The sequence below is a fragment of the Oncorhynchus kisutch genome, linkage group LG1 (assembly GCF_002021735.2).
Source record: "Oncorhynchus kisutch isolate 150728-3 linkage group LG1, Okis_V2, whole genome shotgun sequence".
Lineage (NCBI taxonomy): Eukaryota > Metazoa > Chordata > Actinopteri > Salmoniformes > Salmonidae > Oncorhynchus > Oncorhynchus kisutch.
The window spans coordinates 59,625,184-59,639,124 of NC_034174.2; the positions used below are offsets into that span (position 1 = coordinate 59,625,184).

The window sequence follows — 13,941 nt, forward strand, 5'->3', positions numbered from 1 at the left end:
TCATAATGATCCTTCATGCACTCATGACAAAGTCTTGTCAGTATACCATTGTAGCACATCAGAGCATGGTTAAACTACTAGAACCAAGAGGTCTTGAGCAGTATTGCCATAATCATCTATGTTGGGAGCTGGGAAAGGCATTGTGTGCAACGCTGTTCAGTGTCCAAGGAGCTGAAATCAGCAATCAGCTGTCTTCTATTTTTACCTCAAATTGCAGTACTGTCCATGGTTCTGAAACATTATTTACGTGTGCACTGTTATAATTGCATGATTTAGGATTAGCACAGGTTAGATATAAGTGCTTCAATTTTACCTGCTGCTTTCTCAATAGTCACCACATCAGGCTCAAGGTCACTCAAGATCACTTTGAAATGTCCGAAGGATGATGTCAAATGCCTTCAAAACCGCCCACTAGGGGCAGTGGGCTTGGGTTTTGCTAGGGCGTTGTGGACGGGGGTGGCAGATGGCGTAATCTCATGACTCCGGATCTGAAGGTTGCATGTTTAATCCCAGTGGAACACACTCATTTTTTAAATCGTTTTCCGTATTCCAAACACTTAATTTAACAATTCGTAATGAATGCCTAAACTTTATGTTTTGACCTTATCAAAAACTTTAACCCTTAACTTCTGACGTTTGGAGCAACTTCAAAATTTGAGGTTTGGAGAAACAGAATGATGCTGAGAAGGAGGAGATGGCTTTATTGGTCCGCTAATACAGAACTATTAAAAGCACAGTAGACTACTTTTGTTGGGAACCCCCCCCCAAAAAAAAATATTACAAAATGTCTTCAGATTTATCAGGGGGTGCTGATGGTGCACCCCTACTTCCCGCGACTATGCATTCAGACCAGCCTTCCCGATTTAACTTTCATAAACTACATTAGTAGAAAGTGGACTGGTTTGACCTGTAGGCCTATGACAAACACTCTAAATAGTCAAAATCTTCCCAGAGCCTTTCAAATCAAGATGTCCATTTGTTAAAGACACTCTCCAGCAATTTTTTTTCTTCCTCCATTGAAAAACGATATTCCGAGTATATATACAGTAAAGTACCGGCACGCAAGGGTGAAGTAAACATACTTGAGCAAAATAGTGTTTTTCAGGAGAAGAAAAAAATGTATTCAAGGAGTTGGTCTCTCTGATTGGTGAACTCAGATGTCATCAGCATTCCCCTTTGATTGCTGAAACAATAGAGGAGCAATAGAAGACAAAAGGCCCACCCATCCACTTGTGCCATGTCATGAGGAGATCTGCACCAGCTACTGAAATGCACCTTTTGTTAAGTAAATCAGATGATAACTGAGGTGCTAGGCAGGCTGGAGTGGGTCTTTAAGAAATAGTGTAAATTCAACTAGCTTGTAAAATCGAAATACTATCCCCATTCTTCAGGTGTACATAGGATTAATCTCTTCTAATTCTCTCTTCTGAGAGAAAACACATTTTCTTGGATCTGTGTGCTGAGGTTACCGTAGGACACACCTTAGAGAACCTCAGTCTCCATATTAAAAGTGGCCTACCAGCCAAGTCTCTGTTCTCTAGTGAGAACAACCCGACCACAGCTCCATCTCTTGACTCCAAAGTCCAAGCCACCTACCGTGCTGGAACTGCTGACCAGCGCAAGGCCACAGTCCTCTGGGACTCAATCCTGTGTGCTGACCCCAGTAACCCCTCTGAGATCAAGATGATCCTGAGGAAGTTTGGTTGTCTAGGCTTAACTCAGAAGGTTGTGTCGTGTCCTGAGCTGACCCAGCAGGCCCTGCAGCATCCAGATCTGTCACAGAGTGCTGTGAAGCATGTGGAGGCCTGTGCCAAAGCCAGTCAGGTGTCCGGGTACCTTTCCTGGAAGAAGGTATAGTCTCGATCAGGAACTGAGCCAGTCCAAGAGACCTAAGCTGAAGCAGCAGCGACAGAGGAAGAAGCCAGTCAGAATTTCAGATAAGAAGTCTGGCAACATTTGGAGCAAGAGAGCAGCCAGCTGGTGTAAAGCAGAAGACATCAGCTTGAACAAATGCCAGAAAGAGAAGGGAGCATTGACACTGATATTCCGCTCACATCATGGTTGGGGACAAAAAACATTTCAATTTTGTCAATTGAGGAAGTAAACAGAAATTCCAGTTTGAAATCAATTTGTTTTCCTCATTTAGCGGCAATTGAGGGAATTTTGAAGTGGAACACACAAGTTTAGTTTTATTCGTCGTATGTACAGGATACACATCATATACACTGTCCAACGAAATGCTTACTTGCAGGTTCCTTCTCGACAATGCAACAGTAAGAAATAATGAAAGATAAGACACAAACTTAAACACATGGCTCGTAAGGATTACATCATCATATACTTATTTTTTTTGGGGGGGTGGCGGTGGGGGGGGGGGGGTTAATTAGTATAACATCAGTCAGTTATGTACTTTGATTCCACAATGTATATGTGAGTTAAATGTAAACATTTGTCATGAGAGAAAGGAGAACTGCACATCAAACTGGCCAGGTCTGTATAGGAATAAAATAGGATGGTGGTACAATATTACCACTGAGTTTAGTGACTGTGTAACAATACAAATGGCTGTCAAAAACAAACAATATATAACGGAAAAGAGGTCATGAAATATTCCTCATCAATTCAAATGGTCATTATAGACCTCTTTGACCATTGCATTTACGGCGCACGTCAGAAGATGGCAGTGTAATGATATGAAAAATAAGTGAAAGATTAAGTCAACTGGTTTGTTTCCTGGTGACAAATTAGTAACACTGTAATACCATTTAAATAAATTAGAAATATGAATTTCTTCTTCATCTACTTTCTGGAACTTAACCTTCCATGAACAGAAGCAAATAAATACAAAAACTCAACCATAGCATTTTGATAGAGAAAGACAAACAATAGTCTATGTTACAGGTGGAAATGATGGTGGATTTTGAGCCATAGCATAGCAAGCCAAAACAAACTCAAGTGATCTTTCACCAGGATTTAGGAACAACCAGAACCATATATTAGTATTCATCTAAATATATTTGGGAACAGCCATATATTGTCTTCTTAAAGATGATTGGATGAGGGCTCTTCATAACGCCCATTCTAACCACAGTGTTGTGAGTCACCCTGTGGTGGTATGGCATCGGGTGCGTGGTGAAAGTTATATAAGATAGGCCTACTCTTCAAAGAAGTCGGGTTTTAAATGTTTTCGGAAGGTTATGCAGGGACTCCGCTGTTCTCAGTAGAGGTGCATGTTTAAAAACAGGTGTGTTGTGGAGGAATGAGAATTGACAGCTGTTGTTCTTTGAACATGTTTTCTCATTTATACAATTTCACATACTGATATTTTTTTTTGTAATGACAGACATGACGCTCAGATAGCAAGTGTTATTGATTAGTGAAACCAACTTTACATGAAAGGCAAATTTGAGGGTAAAATGAAGTTTTAAATAAGTCTTTATTGATTTATTTGAACACCCCTATTTTGAGTTTTTTTATACAACCTCCATTGATGTTATTTAGACTGCGTAGGCCTAGTGAATTAACTGTCGTAAAGACAGTGCATTCTATGTGCCCCAGGTTTATGACAATATGTTTTTGGTATAACTAAGCAGACACTCCCATCTTAACCATATGTTGCATTGAAATGAAGGTATGACTCCAGACATCAAATGACTACATCATCCATCTCTGGGTCAAACTTGTTAGCAATGAGATGGTGATGTTGTAGGAGCCACCAGAGATCTCCAGCCCAGTAGAGACACACATCTCTCCTGGATGCACTAGAGCAGAGTGTATATGGGTTCCTTTCCTGGGTTCCTTTCCTTTCACATCTCCTTCCAGGTAAGTTCACCATGCGAGCAATGGCTTCATGTCTGATTCATGGTACTTGATGTGGAGAGGGTAAGACCCTGGCACTGAGGGCCTGCTCTGCAGAGTGGCCCACATGTGCTCATGAGGACGTTCTATATGAATATTAAGCTGTTTGCTGTCCTATGAGGTTTAATGGATCATGATGAACGGATATCAAAACTGTTGGGCAAGTTTACGTTCGAAGATGTCATTAGCCATTCCATCCAGAGATAAATCACGTGCATCACCCTTAATGTCAGAGGCAAATGCAATGCTTGCAGCACTACCGCCACTTGTTGCTAGTAGAATGAGCACTTTGTTCAACAATGTCTGCTAAAGTGGGTTATATGGCTAACATGAAAAAGAGATCATGAAATGTTCCTTATCAATTCAAATGGGCAGTTAAGGACTATTTGATATCATACTTCAATCAGCAGGTGGCATTCTCTTCAAATGAAAAGGAGAGATAAAGAGTAAGGCAACTTAGCCAAGCAATATTGTCATTTATTTGCTTGAGGTGAACAGTTTATTTGGTTCGGAAGTGACAAACAATGCAGCAAACTTTTGAGAGACATGAAAGGCAAAATTGAGGGGGCAAAAGTTTTCTTTGAACAGCCGTCATATGATTTTTTTTTACAACTTCCATTGACGTCATATATACTGTCTAATGAAATAGCAGACACTCTTATCCAGAACCACTTCCATTTAGTTTAATAGTTAAACCTGTCATGAAAGACTGGGGTTGGTTGGGGTCATTTCATGAAGTAAACTGAAATTACCATTCCATTTTTCCTTATTGCTTCGATTGCCTCGTTAGAAAGGCAACAACGCGGCTTCCCTTGACAGTTTCAGTGCCTTCAGAAAGTATTCACACCCCTTGACATTTTCCACATTTTGTTGTGTTACAGCCTGAATTTAAAATTGATTCAATTGAGATTTTATGTCACAAGCCCACACACAATACTCCATCATTTCAAAGTGGAATTATATTTTTGACATTTTTACTAACTATACTTAACATAAAAATAAACACAACATGCATCAATTTTGTTACGTTACAGCCTTAATCTACAATGGATAAAGTACATGTTTTCACTCAGCAATCTACACACAATACCCCATAATGACAAAGCAAAAAAACTGAAATACCTTATTTACATAAGTACTCAGACTCTTTGCTATGAGACTCAAAATTGAGCTCAGGTGCATCCTGTTTCCATTGATAATCCTTGAGCTATTTCTACAACTTGATTGGATTCCACCTGTGGCAAATTCAATTGATTGGACATGATTTGGAAAAGCACACACATGTCTATATAAGGTCCCACAGTTGACAGGGCAAAAACCAAGCCATGAGGTCAAAATAATTGGTAGTAGAGCTCTGAGACTGGATTGTGTAGAGGCACAGATCTGGGGAAATGGAGGAGGGCTCTTCGTAACGTCTGTTCTGACTACTATGTTATTGGTTATATTGTGCTGATACTGCCACCGGTGTTTCTTATAGTCGACGGTGGTCTCAGACTCCATGCTGTTCCTCCCGTTGAGCAGTTTGAGTGACTGAACCATCTCTGCGTTGGTTTTAATGGGGAAATCTGTTCCACAGGTATTGAGTAGGTACCTCCACTGGACAGGTGACTTCAACAGGTCCTTCATACAGTTTAGATCTGCCTGCACTCGAGACCACGATGCGTAAACCACACTCTCTGTCTTACTTGCCACAAACACATTGGTAAAACAAGTCACAATAGCCTTTACTGCAGTCCTGAATTCTTCTGAGGATTTCTGGTCCACATGCACGCAATATACATTCTGAGGTGTGTACACGGCACGCAGGAGTCGCTCAAACATCTCAATCTTCTCATGGACCACCATGGAGTAGGCGATGGGGAAGTCTCTCTCCTCCACACTCAGGGGCATCATGACGAACCCTCTGCCTGTAACGTACGTTTTACAGTTTCGGGTCACGTCGTGGTAGAACGCCTCAGACAGAAGCTTGGGCTTATTCTTTGTTTTCAGAAGTCTTCTGAGCTGCTCCTTGTCGATGCCCTTCAGGTCTCCTCTGATGATGGCTGAGCAGGCAGGCAGGTCATCTGCGTAGTCTTGTGGCAGGAGGTCAGGTGCTGGGAGCGGGCTTCTCTCAGAACAGGTTGGGCGTCTCAGAGTGTTCCAGAGGAGAAGTGAGATTAAAGCAGACATTAGGATGAGAAAGAGGTTTCTGAAGAAGCATATATGTGATAATGATGGCCTAAGATGACCCATAACAAAATGATTTATCTAAAGAATGTATTATTAGTATTTGTGCAGACCATAGTCTGGGAGCACTTCTGTAAAATAATGAATGACACACAAACTCAACTCAGTTTAAAGTGAGTAAGTAATCATTAACTTTAGTAGGCATGGCTTTATACTGCCTACAAACGCTTGAAATTAAAAGGTACTAAACTTGGAACAAATGTGGTTGAAAATGAATTACTAACCTACAATATCACACTTTTCAGCATTTCCAAGTTTGGCATGATGCTCTGAATTACACAATTCTAACCCACTTAGCCCACGCAATCAGGTATAACTTAGCAGATGCTCTTATCCATAGCCTCTTCCAATCAGTGCGTTCAATTCCATAGGTAAAACAACCACATAAAAATGATACCAAAACACAAATAAAAAAAAATGTACATTACGGTATGTGCAAACCTTTCTCATTTCGTAGCTTTTTCCCGATACTTCCAGATGAACCATACACTCCATATTCTTATCGGCAGACTCAGTAGCCTCGGTTTTTCGGATGACTGCCTTGCCTGGTTCACCAATTACTTTGCAGACAGAGTTCAGTGTGTCAAATCGGAGGGCATGCTGTCCGGTCCTCTGGCAGTCTCTATGGGGGTGCCACAGGGTTCAATTCTCGGGCCGACTCTTTTCTCTGTGTATATCAATGATGTTGCTCTTGCTGCGGGCGATTCCCTGATCCACCTCTACGCAGACGACACCATTCTATATACTTTCGGCCCGTCTTTGGACACTGTGCTATCTAACCTCCAAACAAGCTTCAATGCCATACAACACTCCTTCCGTGGCCTCCAACTGCTCTTAAACGCTAGTAAAACCAAATGCATGCTTTTCAACCGGTCGCTGCCTGCACCTGCATGCCCGACTAGCATCACCACCCTGGATGGTTCCGACCTAGAATATGTGGACGTCTATAAGTACCTAGGTGTCTGGCTAGACTGCAAACTCTCCTTCCAGACTCATATCAAACATCTCCAATCGAAAATCAAATCAAGAGTCGGCTTTCTATTCCGCAACAAAGCCTCCTTCACTCAAGCCGCCAAGCTTACCCTAGTAAAACTGACTATCCTACCGATCCTCGACTTCGGCGATGTCATCTACAAAATGGCTTCCAACACTCTACTCAGCAAACTGGATGCAGTCTATCACAGTGCCATCCGTTTTGTCACTAAAGCACCTTATACTATCCACCACTGCGACTTGTATGCTCTAGTCGGCTGGCCCTCGCTACATATTCGTCGCCAGACCCACTGGCTCCAGGTCATCTACAAGTCTATGCTAGGTAAAGCTCCGCCTTATCTCAGCTCACTGGTCACGATGGCAACACCCATCCGTAGCACGCGCTCCAGCAGGTGTATCTCACTGATCATCCCTAAAGCCAACACCTCATTTGGCCGCCTTTCGTTCCAGTACTCTGCTGCCTGTGACTGGAACGAATTGCAAAAATCGCTGAAGTTGGAGACTTTTATCTCCCTCACCAACTTCAAACATCAGCTATCTGAGCAGCTAACCGATCGCTGCAGCTGTACATAGTCTATTGGTAAATAGCCCACCCTTTTCACCTACCTCATCCCCGTACTGTTTCTATTTATTTACTTTTCTGCTCTTCTGCACACCAATATCTCTACCTGTACATGACCATCTGATCTTTTATCACTCCAGTGTTAATCTGCAAAATTGTAATTATTTGCCTACCTCCTCATGCCTTTTGCACACATTGTATATAGACCCCCCCTTCGTTTTCTACTGTGTTATTGACTTGTTAATTGTTTACTCCATGTGTAACTCTTTGTTGTATGCTCACACTGCTATGCTTTATCTTGGCCAGGTCGCAGTTGTAAATGAGAACTTGTTCTCAACTAGCCTACCTGGTTAAATAAAGGTGAAAAAAAAAAATAAAAAAAAATGTTGCTTTGAAACGAAGGTAGGACTCCAGACATCTAACGGCTACATCATCCACCTCTGGGTCAAACTTGTTAGCGATGAGGTGGTGGTGTTGTAGGAGCCACCGTAGATCTCCAGCCCCGTAGACACACACAGCTCTCCTGGAGGCACCGGAGCAGGGTGGATATGGGGCTCCTTTCCTCACATCTCCTTCCAGGTAACTCCACTTTACCATGCGAGCGATGGCGTTCATGTCTGATTCATGGTACTTGACGTGAGGAGGGTTAGACCCTGGCACTGAGGGCATGCGCTGCAGAGTGGCCCACAGGTGCTCATCAGGACTGTAGGTGTCCCTCTCCCACTCCAGCAGGGCCCGAACCTCCTGGCTGTCAAACACGTGATGGACAAAGTCCCTGGAGACCACGAAATAGGCATTTCCGGAAAACATGGGGGTGCTGATTGGAGGAGGGCTCTTCGTAACGTCTGTTCTGACTACTATGTTATTGGTTATATTGTGCTGATACTGCCACCGGTGTTTCTTATAGTCGGCGGTGGTCTCAGACTCCATGCTGTTCCTCCCGTTGAGCAGTTTGAGTGACTGAACCATCTCTGCGTTGGTTTTAATGGGGAAATCTGTTCCACAGGTATTGAGTAGGTACCTCCACTGGACAGGTGACTTCAACAGGTCCTTCATACAGTTTAGATCTGCCTGCACTCGAGACCACGATGCGTAAACCACACTCTCTGTCTTACTTGCCACAAACACATTGGTAAAACAAGTCACAATAGCCTTTACTGCAGTCCTGAATTCTTCTGAGGATTTCTGGTCCACATGCACGCAATATACATTCTGAGGTGTGTACACGGCACGCAGGAGTCGCTCAAACATCTCAATCTTCTCATGGACCACCATGGAGTAGGCGATGGGGAAGTCTCTCTCCTCCACACTCAGGGGCATCATGACGAACCCTCTGCCTGTAATGTACGTTTTACAGTTTCGGGTCACGTCGTGGTAGAACGCCTCAGACAGAAGCTTGGGCTTATTCTTTGTTTTCAGAAGTCTTCTGAGCTGCTCCTTGTCGATGCCCTTCAGGTCTCCTCTGATGATGGCTGAGCAGGCAGGCAGGTCATCTGCGTAGTCTTGTGGCAGGAGGTCAGGTGCTGGGAGCGGGCTTCTCTCAGAACAGGTTGGGCGTCTCAGAGTGTTCCAGAGGAGAAGTGAGATTAAAGCAGACATTAGGATGAGAAAGAGGTTTCTGAAGAAGCATATATGTGATAATGATGGCCTAAGATGACCCATAACAAAATGATTTATCTAAAGAATGTATTATTAGTATTTGTGCAGACCATAGTCTGGGAGCACTTCTGTAAAATAATGAATGACACACAAACTCAACTCAGTTTAAAGTGAGTAAGTAATCATTAACTTTAGTAGGCATGGCTTTATACTGCCTACAAACGCTTGAAATTAAAAGGTACTAAACTTGGAACAAATGTGGTTGAAAATGAATTACTAACCTACAATATCACACTTTTCAGCATTTCCAAGTTTGGCATGATGCTCTGAATTACACAATTCTAACCCACTTAGCCCACGCAATCAATATTGTTGGATACATACAACACTTTTGACTGGTACTGTATGTATTATTAGTATTTGTGCAGACCATAGCCTGGGAGAACTGCTGTTAAATGATTAATGTCACACACACACACACACACTTCACATTAAAATTAGTAGGTAATCATTCACTTTAGTAGGCATGGCTTTATACTTTAAATTAAAAGGTACCAACATTTTCAGCAGTTCCAATGAATGGCATGATGCTCCAAAGTACACAATTCTAAACAATTTACCCCACGCAACCAGTATTGTTGGATATTACAATATATTGTATGAACATATGAACATCTAAACATCTAGTGCACTGTGAACCCCCCCCCCCCCCCCCCCCCTCATATATTTCAGGGGGTGCTGATGGTGCACCCCTACTTCCCGCGACTATGCATTCAGACCAGCCTTCCCGATTTAACTTTCATAAACTACATTAGTAGAAAGTGGACTGGTTTGACCTGTAGGCCTATGACAAACACTCTAAATAGTCAAAATCTTCCCAGAGCCTTTCAAATCAAGATGTCCATTTGTTAAAGACACTCTCCAGCTATTTTTTTTCTTCCTCCATTGAAAAACGATATTCCGAGTATATATACAGTAAAGTACCGGCACGTAAAGGTAAATTAAACATACTTGAGCAAAATAGTGTTTTTCAGGAGAAGAAAAAAATGTATTCAAGGAGTTGGTCTCTCTGATTGGTGAACTCAGATGTCATCAGCATTCCCCTTTGATTGCTGAAACAATAGAGGAGCAATAGAAGACAAAAGGCCCACCCATCCACTTGTGCCATGTCATGAGGAGATCTGCACCAGCTACTGAAATGCACCTTTTGTTAAGTAAATCAGATGATAACTGAGGTGCTAGGCAGGCTGGAGTGGGTCTTTAAGAAATAGTGTAAATTCAACTAGCTTGTAAAATCGAAATACTATCCCCATTCTTCAGGTGTACATAGGATTAATCTCTTCTAATTCTCTCTTCTGAGAGAAAACACATTTTCTTGGATCTGTGTGCTGAGGTTACTGTAGGACACACCTTAGAGAACCTCAGTCTCCATATTAAAAGTGGCCTACCAGCCAAGTCTCTGTTCTCTAGTGGGAACAACCCGACCACAGCTCAATCTCTTGACTCCAAAGTCCAAGCCACTTACCGTGCTGGAACTGCTGACCAGCGCAAGGCCACAGTCCTCTGGGACTCAATCCTGTGTGCTGACCCCAGTAACCCCTCTGAGATCAAGATGATCCTGAGAAAGTTTGGTTGTCTAGGCTTAACTCAGAAGGTTGTGTTGTCAATTGAGGAAGTAAACAGAAATTCCAGTTTGAAATCAAATTGTTTTCCTCATAGAGCGGCTAATTAGTATAACATCAGTCAGTTATGTACTTTGATTCCACAATGTATATGTGAGTTAAATGTAAACATTTGTCATGAGAGAAAGGAGAACTGCACATCAAACTGGCCAGGTCTGTATAGGAATAAAATAGGATGGTGGTACAATATTACCACTGAGTTTAGTGACTGTGTAACAATACAAATGGCTGTCAAAAACAGCCATTGCATTTACGGCGCACGTCAGAAGATGGCAGTGTAATGATATGAAAAATAAGTGAAAGATTAAGTCAAATGGTTTGTTTCCTGGTGACAAATTAGTAACACTGTAATACCATTTAAATAAATTAGAAATATGAATTTCTTCTTCATCTACTTTCTGGAACTTAACCTTCCATGAACAGAAGCAAATAAATACAAAAACTCAACCATAGCATTTTGATAGAGAAAGACAAACAATAGTCTATGTTACAGGTGGAAATGATGGTGGATTTTGAGCCATAGCATAGCAAGCCAAAACAAACTCAAGTGATCTTTCACCAGGATTTAGGAACAACCAGAACCATATATTAGTATTCATCTAAATATATTTGGGAACAGCCATATATTGTCTTCTTAAAGATGATTGGATGAGGGCTCTTCATAACGCCCATTCTAACCACAGTGTTGTGAGTCACCCTGTGGTGGTATGGCATCGGGTGCGTGGTGAAAGTTATATAAGATAGGCCTACTCTTCAAAGAAGTCGGGTTTTAAATGTTTTCGGAAGGTTATGCAGGGACTCCGCTGTTCTCAGTAGAGGTGCATGTTTAAAAACAGGTGTGTTGTGGAGGAATGAGAATTGACAGCTGTTGTTCTTTGAACATGTTTTCTCATTTATACAATTTCACATACTGATATTTTTTTTTGTAATGACAGACATGACGCTCAGATAGCAAGTGTTATTGATTAGTGAAACCAACTTTACATGAAAGGCAAATTTGAGGGTAAAATGAAGTTTTAAATAAGTCTTTATTGATTTATTTGAACACCCCTATTTTTAGTTTTTTTATACAACCTCCATTGATGTTATTTAGACTGCGTAGGCCTAGTGAATTAACTGTCGTAAAGACAGTGCATTCTATGTGCCCCAGGTTTATGACAATATGTTTTTGGTATAACTAAGCAGACACTCCCATCTTAACCATATGTTGCATTGAAATGAAGGTATGACTCCAGACATCAAATGACTACATCATCCATCTCTGGGTCAAACTTGTTAGCAATGAGATGGTGATGTTGTAGGAGCCACCAGAGATCTCCAGCCCAGTAGAGACACACATCTCTCCTGGATGCACTAGAGCAGAGTGTATATGGGTTCCTTTCCTGGGTTCCTTTCCTTTCACATCTCCTTCCAGGTAAGTTCACCATGCGAGCAATGGCTTCATGTCTGATTCATGGTACTTGATGTGGAGAGGGTAAGACCCTGGCACTGAGGGCCTGCTCTGCAGAGTGGCCCACATGTGCTCATGAGGACGTTCTATATGAATATTAAGCTGTTTGCTGTCCTATGAGGTTTAATGGATCATGATGAACGGATATCAAAACTGTTGGGCAAGTTTACGTTCGAAGATGTCATTAGCCATTCCATCCAGAGATAAATCACGTGCATCACCCTTAATGTCAGAGGCAAATGCAATGCTTGCAGCACTACCGCCACTTGTTGCTAGTAGAATGAGCACTTTGTTCAACAATGTCTGCTAAAGTGGGTTATATGGCTAACATGAAAAAGAGATCATGAAATGTTCCTTATCAATTCAAATGGGCAGTTAAGGACTATTTGATATCATACTTCAATCAGCAGGTGGCATTCTCTTCAAATGAAAAGGAGAGATAAAGAGTAAGGCAACTTAGCCAAGCAATATTGTCATTTATTTGCTTGAGGTGAACAGTTTATTTGGTTCGGAAGTGACAAACAATGCAGCAAACTTTTGAGAGACATGAAAGGCAAAATTGAGGGGGCAAAAGTTTTCTTTGAACAGCCGTCATATGATTTTTTTTTACAACTTCCATTGACGTCATATATACTGTCTAATGAAATAGCAGACACTCTTATCTAGAACCACTTCCATTTAGTTTAATAGTTAAACCTGTCATGAAAGACTGGGGTTGGTTGGGGTCATTTCATGAAGTAAACTGAAATTACCATTCCATTTTTCCTTATTGCTTCGATTGCCTCGTTAGAAAGGCAACAACGCGGCTTCCCTTGACAGTTTCAGTGCCTTCAGAAAGTATTCACACCCCTTGACATTTTCCACATTTTGTTGTGTTACAGCCTGAATTTAAAATTGATTCAATTGAGATTTTATGTCACAAGCCCACACACAATACTCCATCATTTCAAAGTGGAATTATATTTTTGACATTTTTACTAACTATACTTAACATAAAAATAAACACAACATGCATCAATTTTGTTACGTTACAGCCTTAATCTACAATGGATAAAGTACATGTTTTCACTCAGCAATCTACACACAATACCCCATAATGACAAAGCAAAAAAACGGAAATACCTTATTTACATAAGTACTCAGACTCTTTGCTATGAGACTCAAAATTGAGCTCAGGTGCATCCTGTTTCCATTGATAATCCTTGAGCTATTTCTACAACTTGATTGGATTCCACCTGTGGCAAATTCAATTGATTGGACATGATTTGGAAAAGCACACACATGTCTATATAAGGTCCCACAGTTGACAGGGCAAAAACCAAGCCATGAGGTCAAAATAATTGGTAGTAGAGCTCTGAGACTGGATTGTGTAGAGGCACAGATCTGGGGAAATGACAGCCCGCTTGAAGTTTGCCAAAATGCACCTAAAAGTCTCTCAGACCATGAGAAACGAGATTCTCTGGTCTGATGAAACTAAGATTGAACTCTTTGGCCTGAATACCAAGCATCACATCTGGAGGAAACCTGGCACCATCCCTACCTGTGAAACATGGCGGTGACTGGGGCGAAGG

At 41.6% G+C, this 13,941-nt stretch overlaps 2 protein-coding genes across 2 annotated transcripts; both read right to left on the minus strand.

Moving 5' to 3' along the window:
* Positions 1–5,148: 5,148 nt before the first annotated feature.
* Positions 5,149–6,666, minus strand: LOC116374661 (beta-1,3-galactosyl-O-glycosyl-glycoprotein beta-1,6-N-acetylglucosaminyltransferase 3-like; the record flags this gene model as incomplete). Its single annotated transcript, XM_031828353.1, has 1 exon — positions 5,149–6,666. A coding segment is annotated over exon 1 (942 nt), but the record flags the coding sequence as incomplete, so codon positions are not given.
* Positions 6,667–7,954: 1,288 nt separating this feature from the next.
* Positions 7,955–9,880, minus strand: LOC109889888 (beta-1,3-galactosyl-O-glycosyl-glycoprotein beta-1,6-N-acetylglucosaminyltransferase 3-like). Its single transcript, XM_031828341.1, has one exon. The coding sequence runs from the start codon at positions 9,299–9,301 to the stop codon at positions 7,982–7,984; it is 1,320 nt and encodes a 439-aa protein (XP_031684201.1). The 5' UTR covers positions 9,302–9,880; the 3' UTR covers positions 7,955–7,981.
* Positions 9,881–13,941: the final 4,061 nt, after the last annotated feature.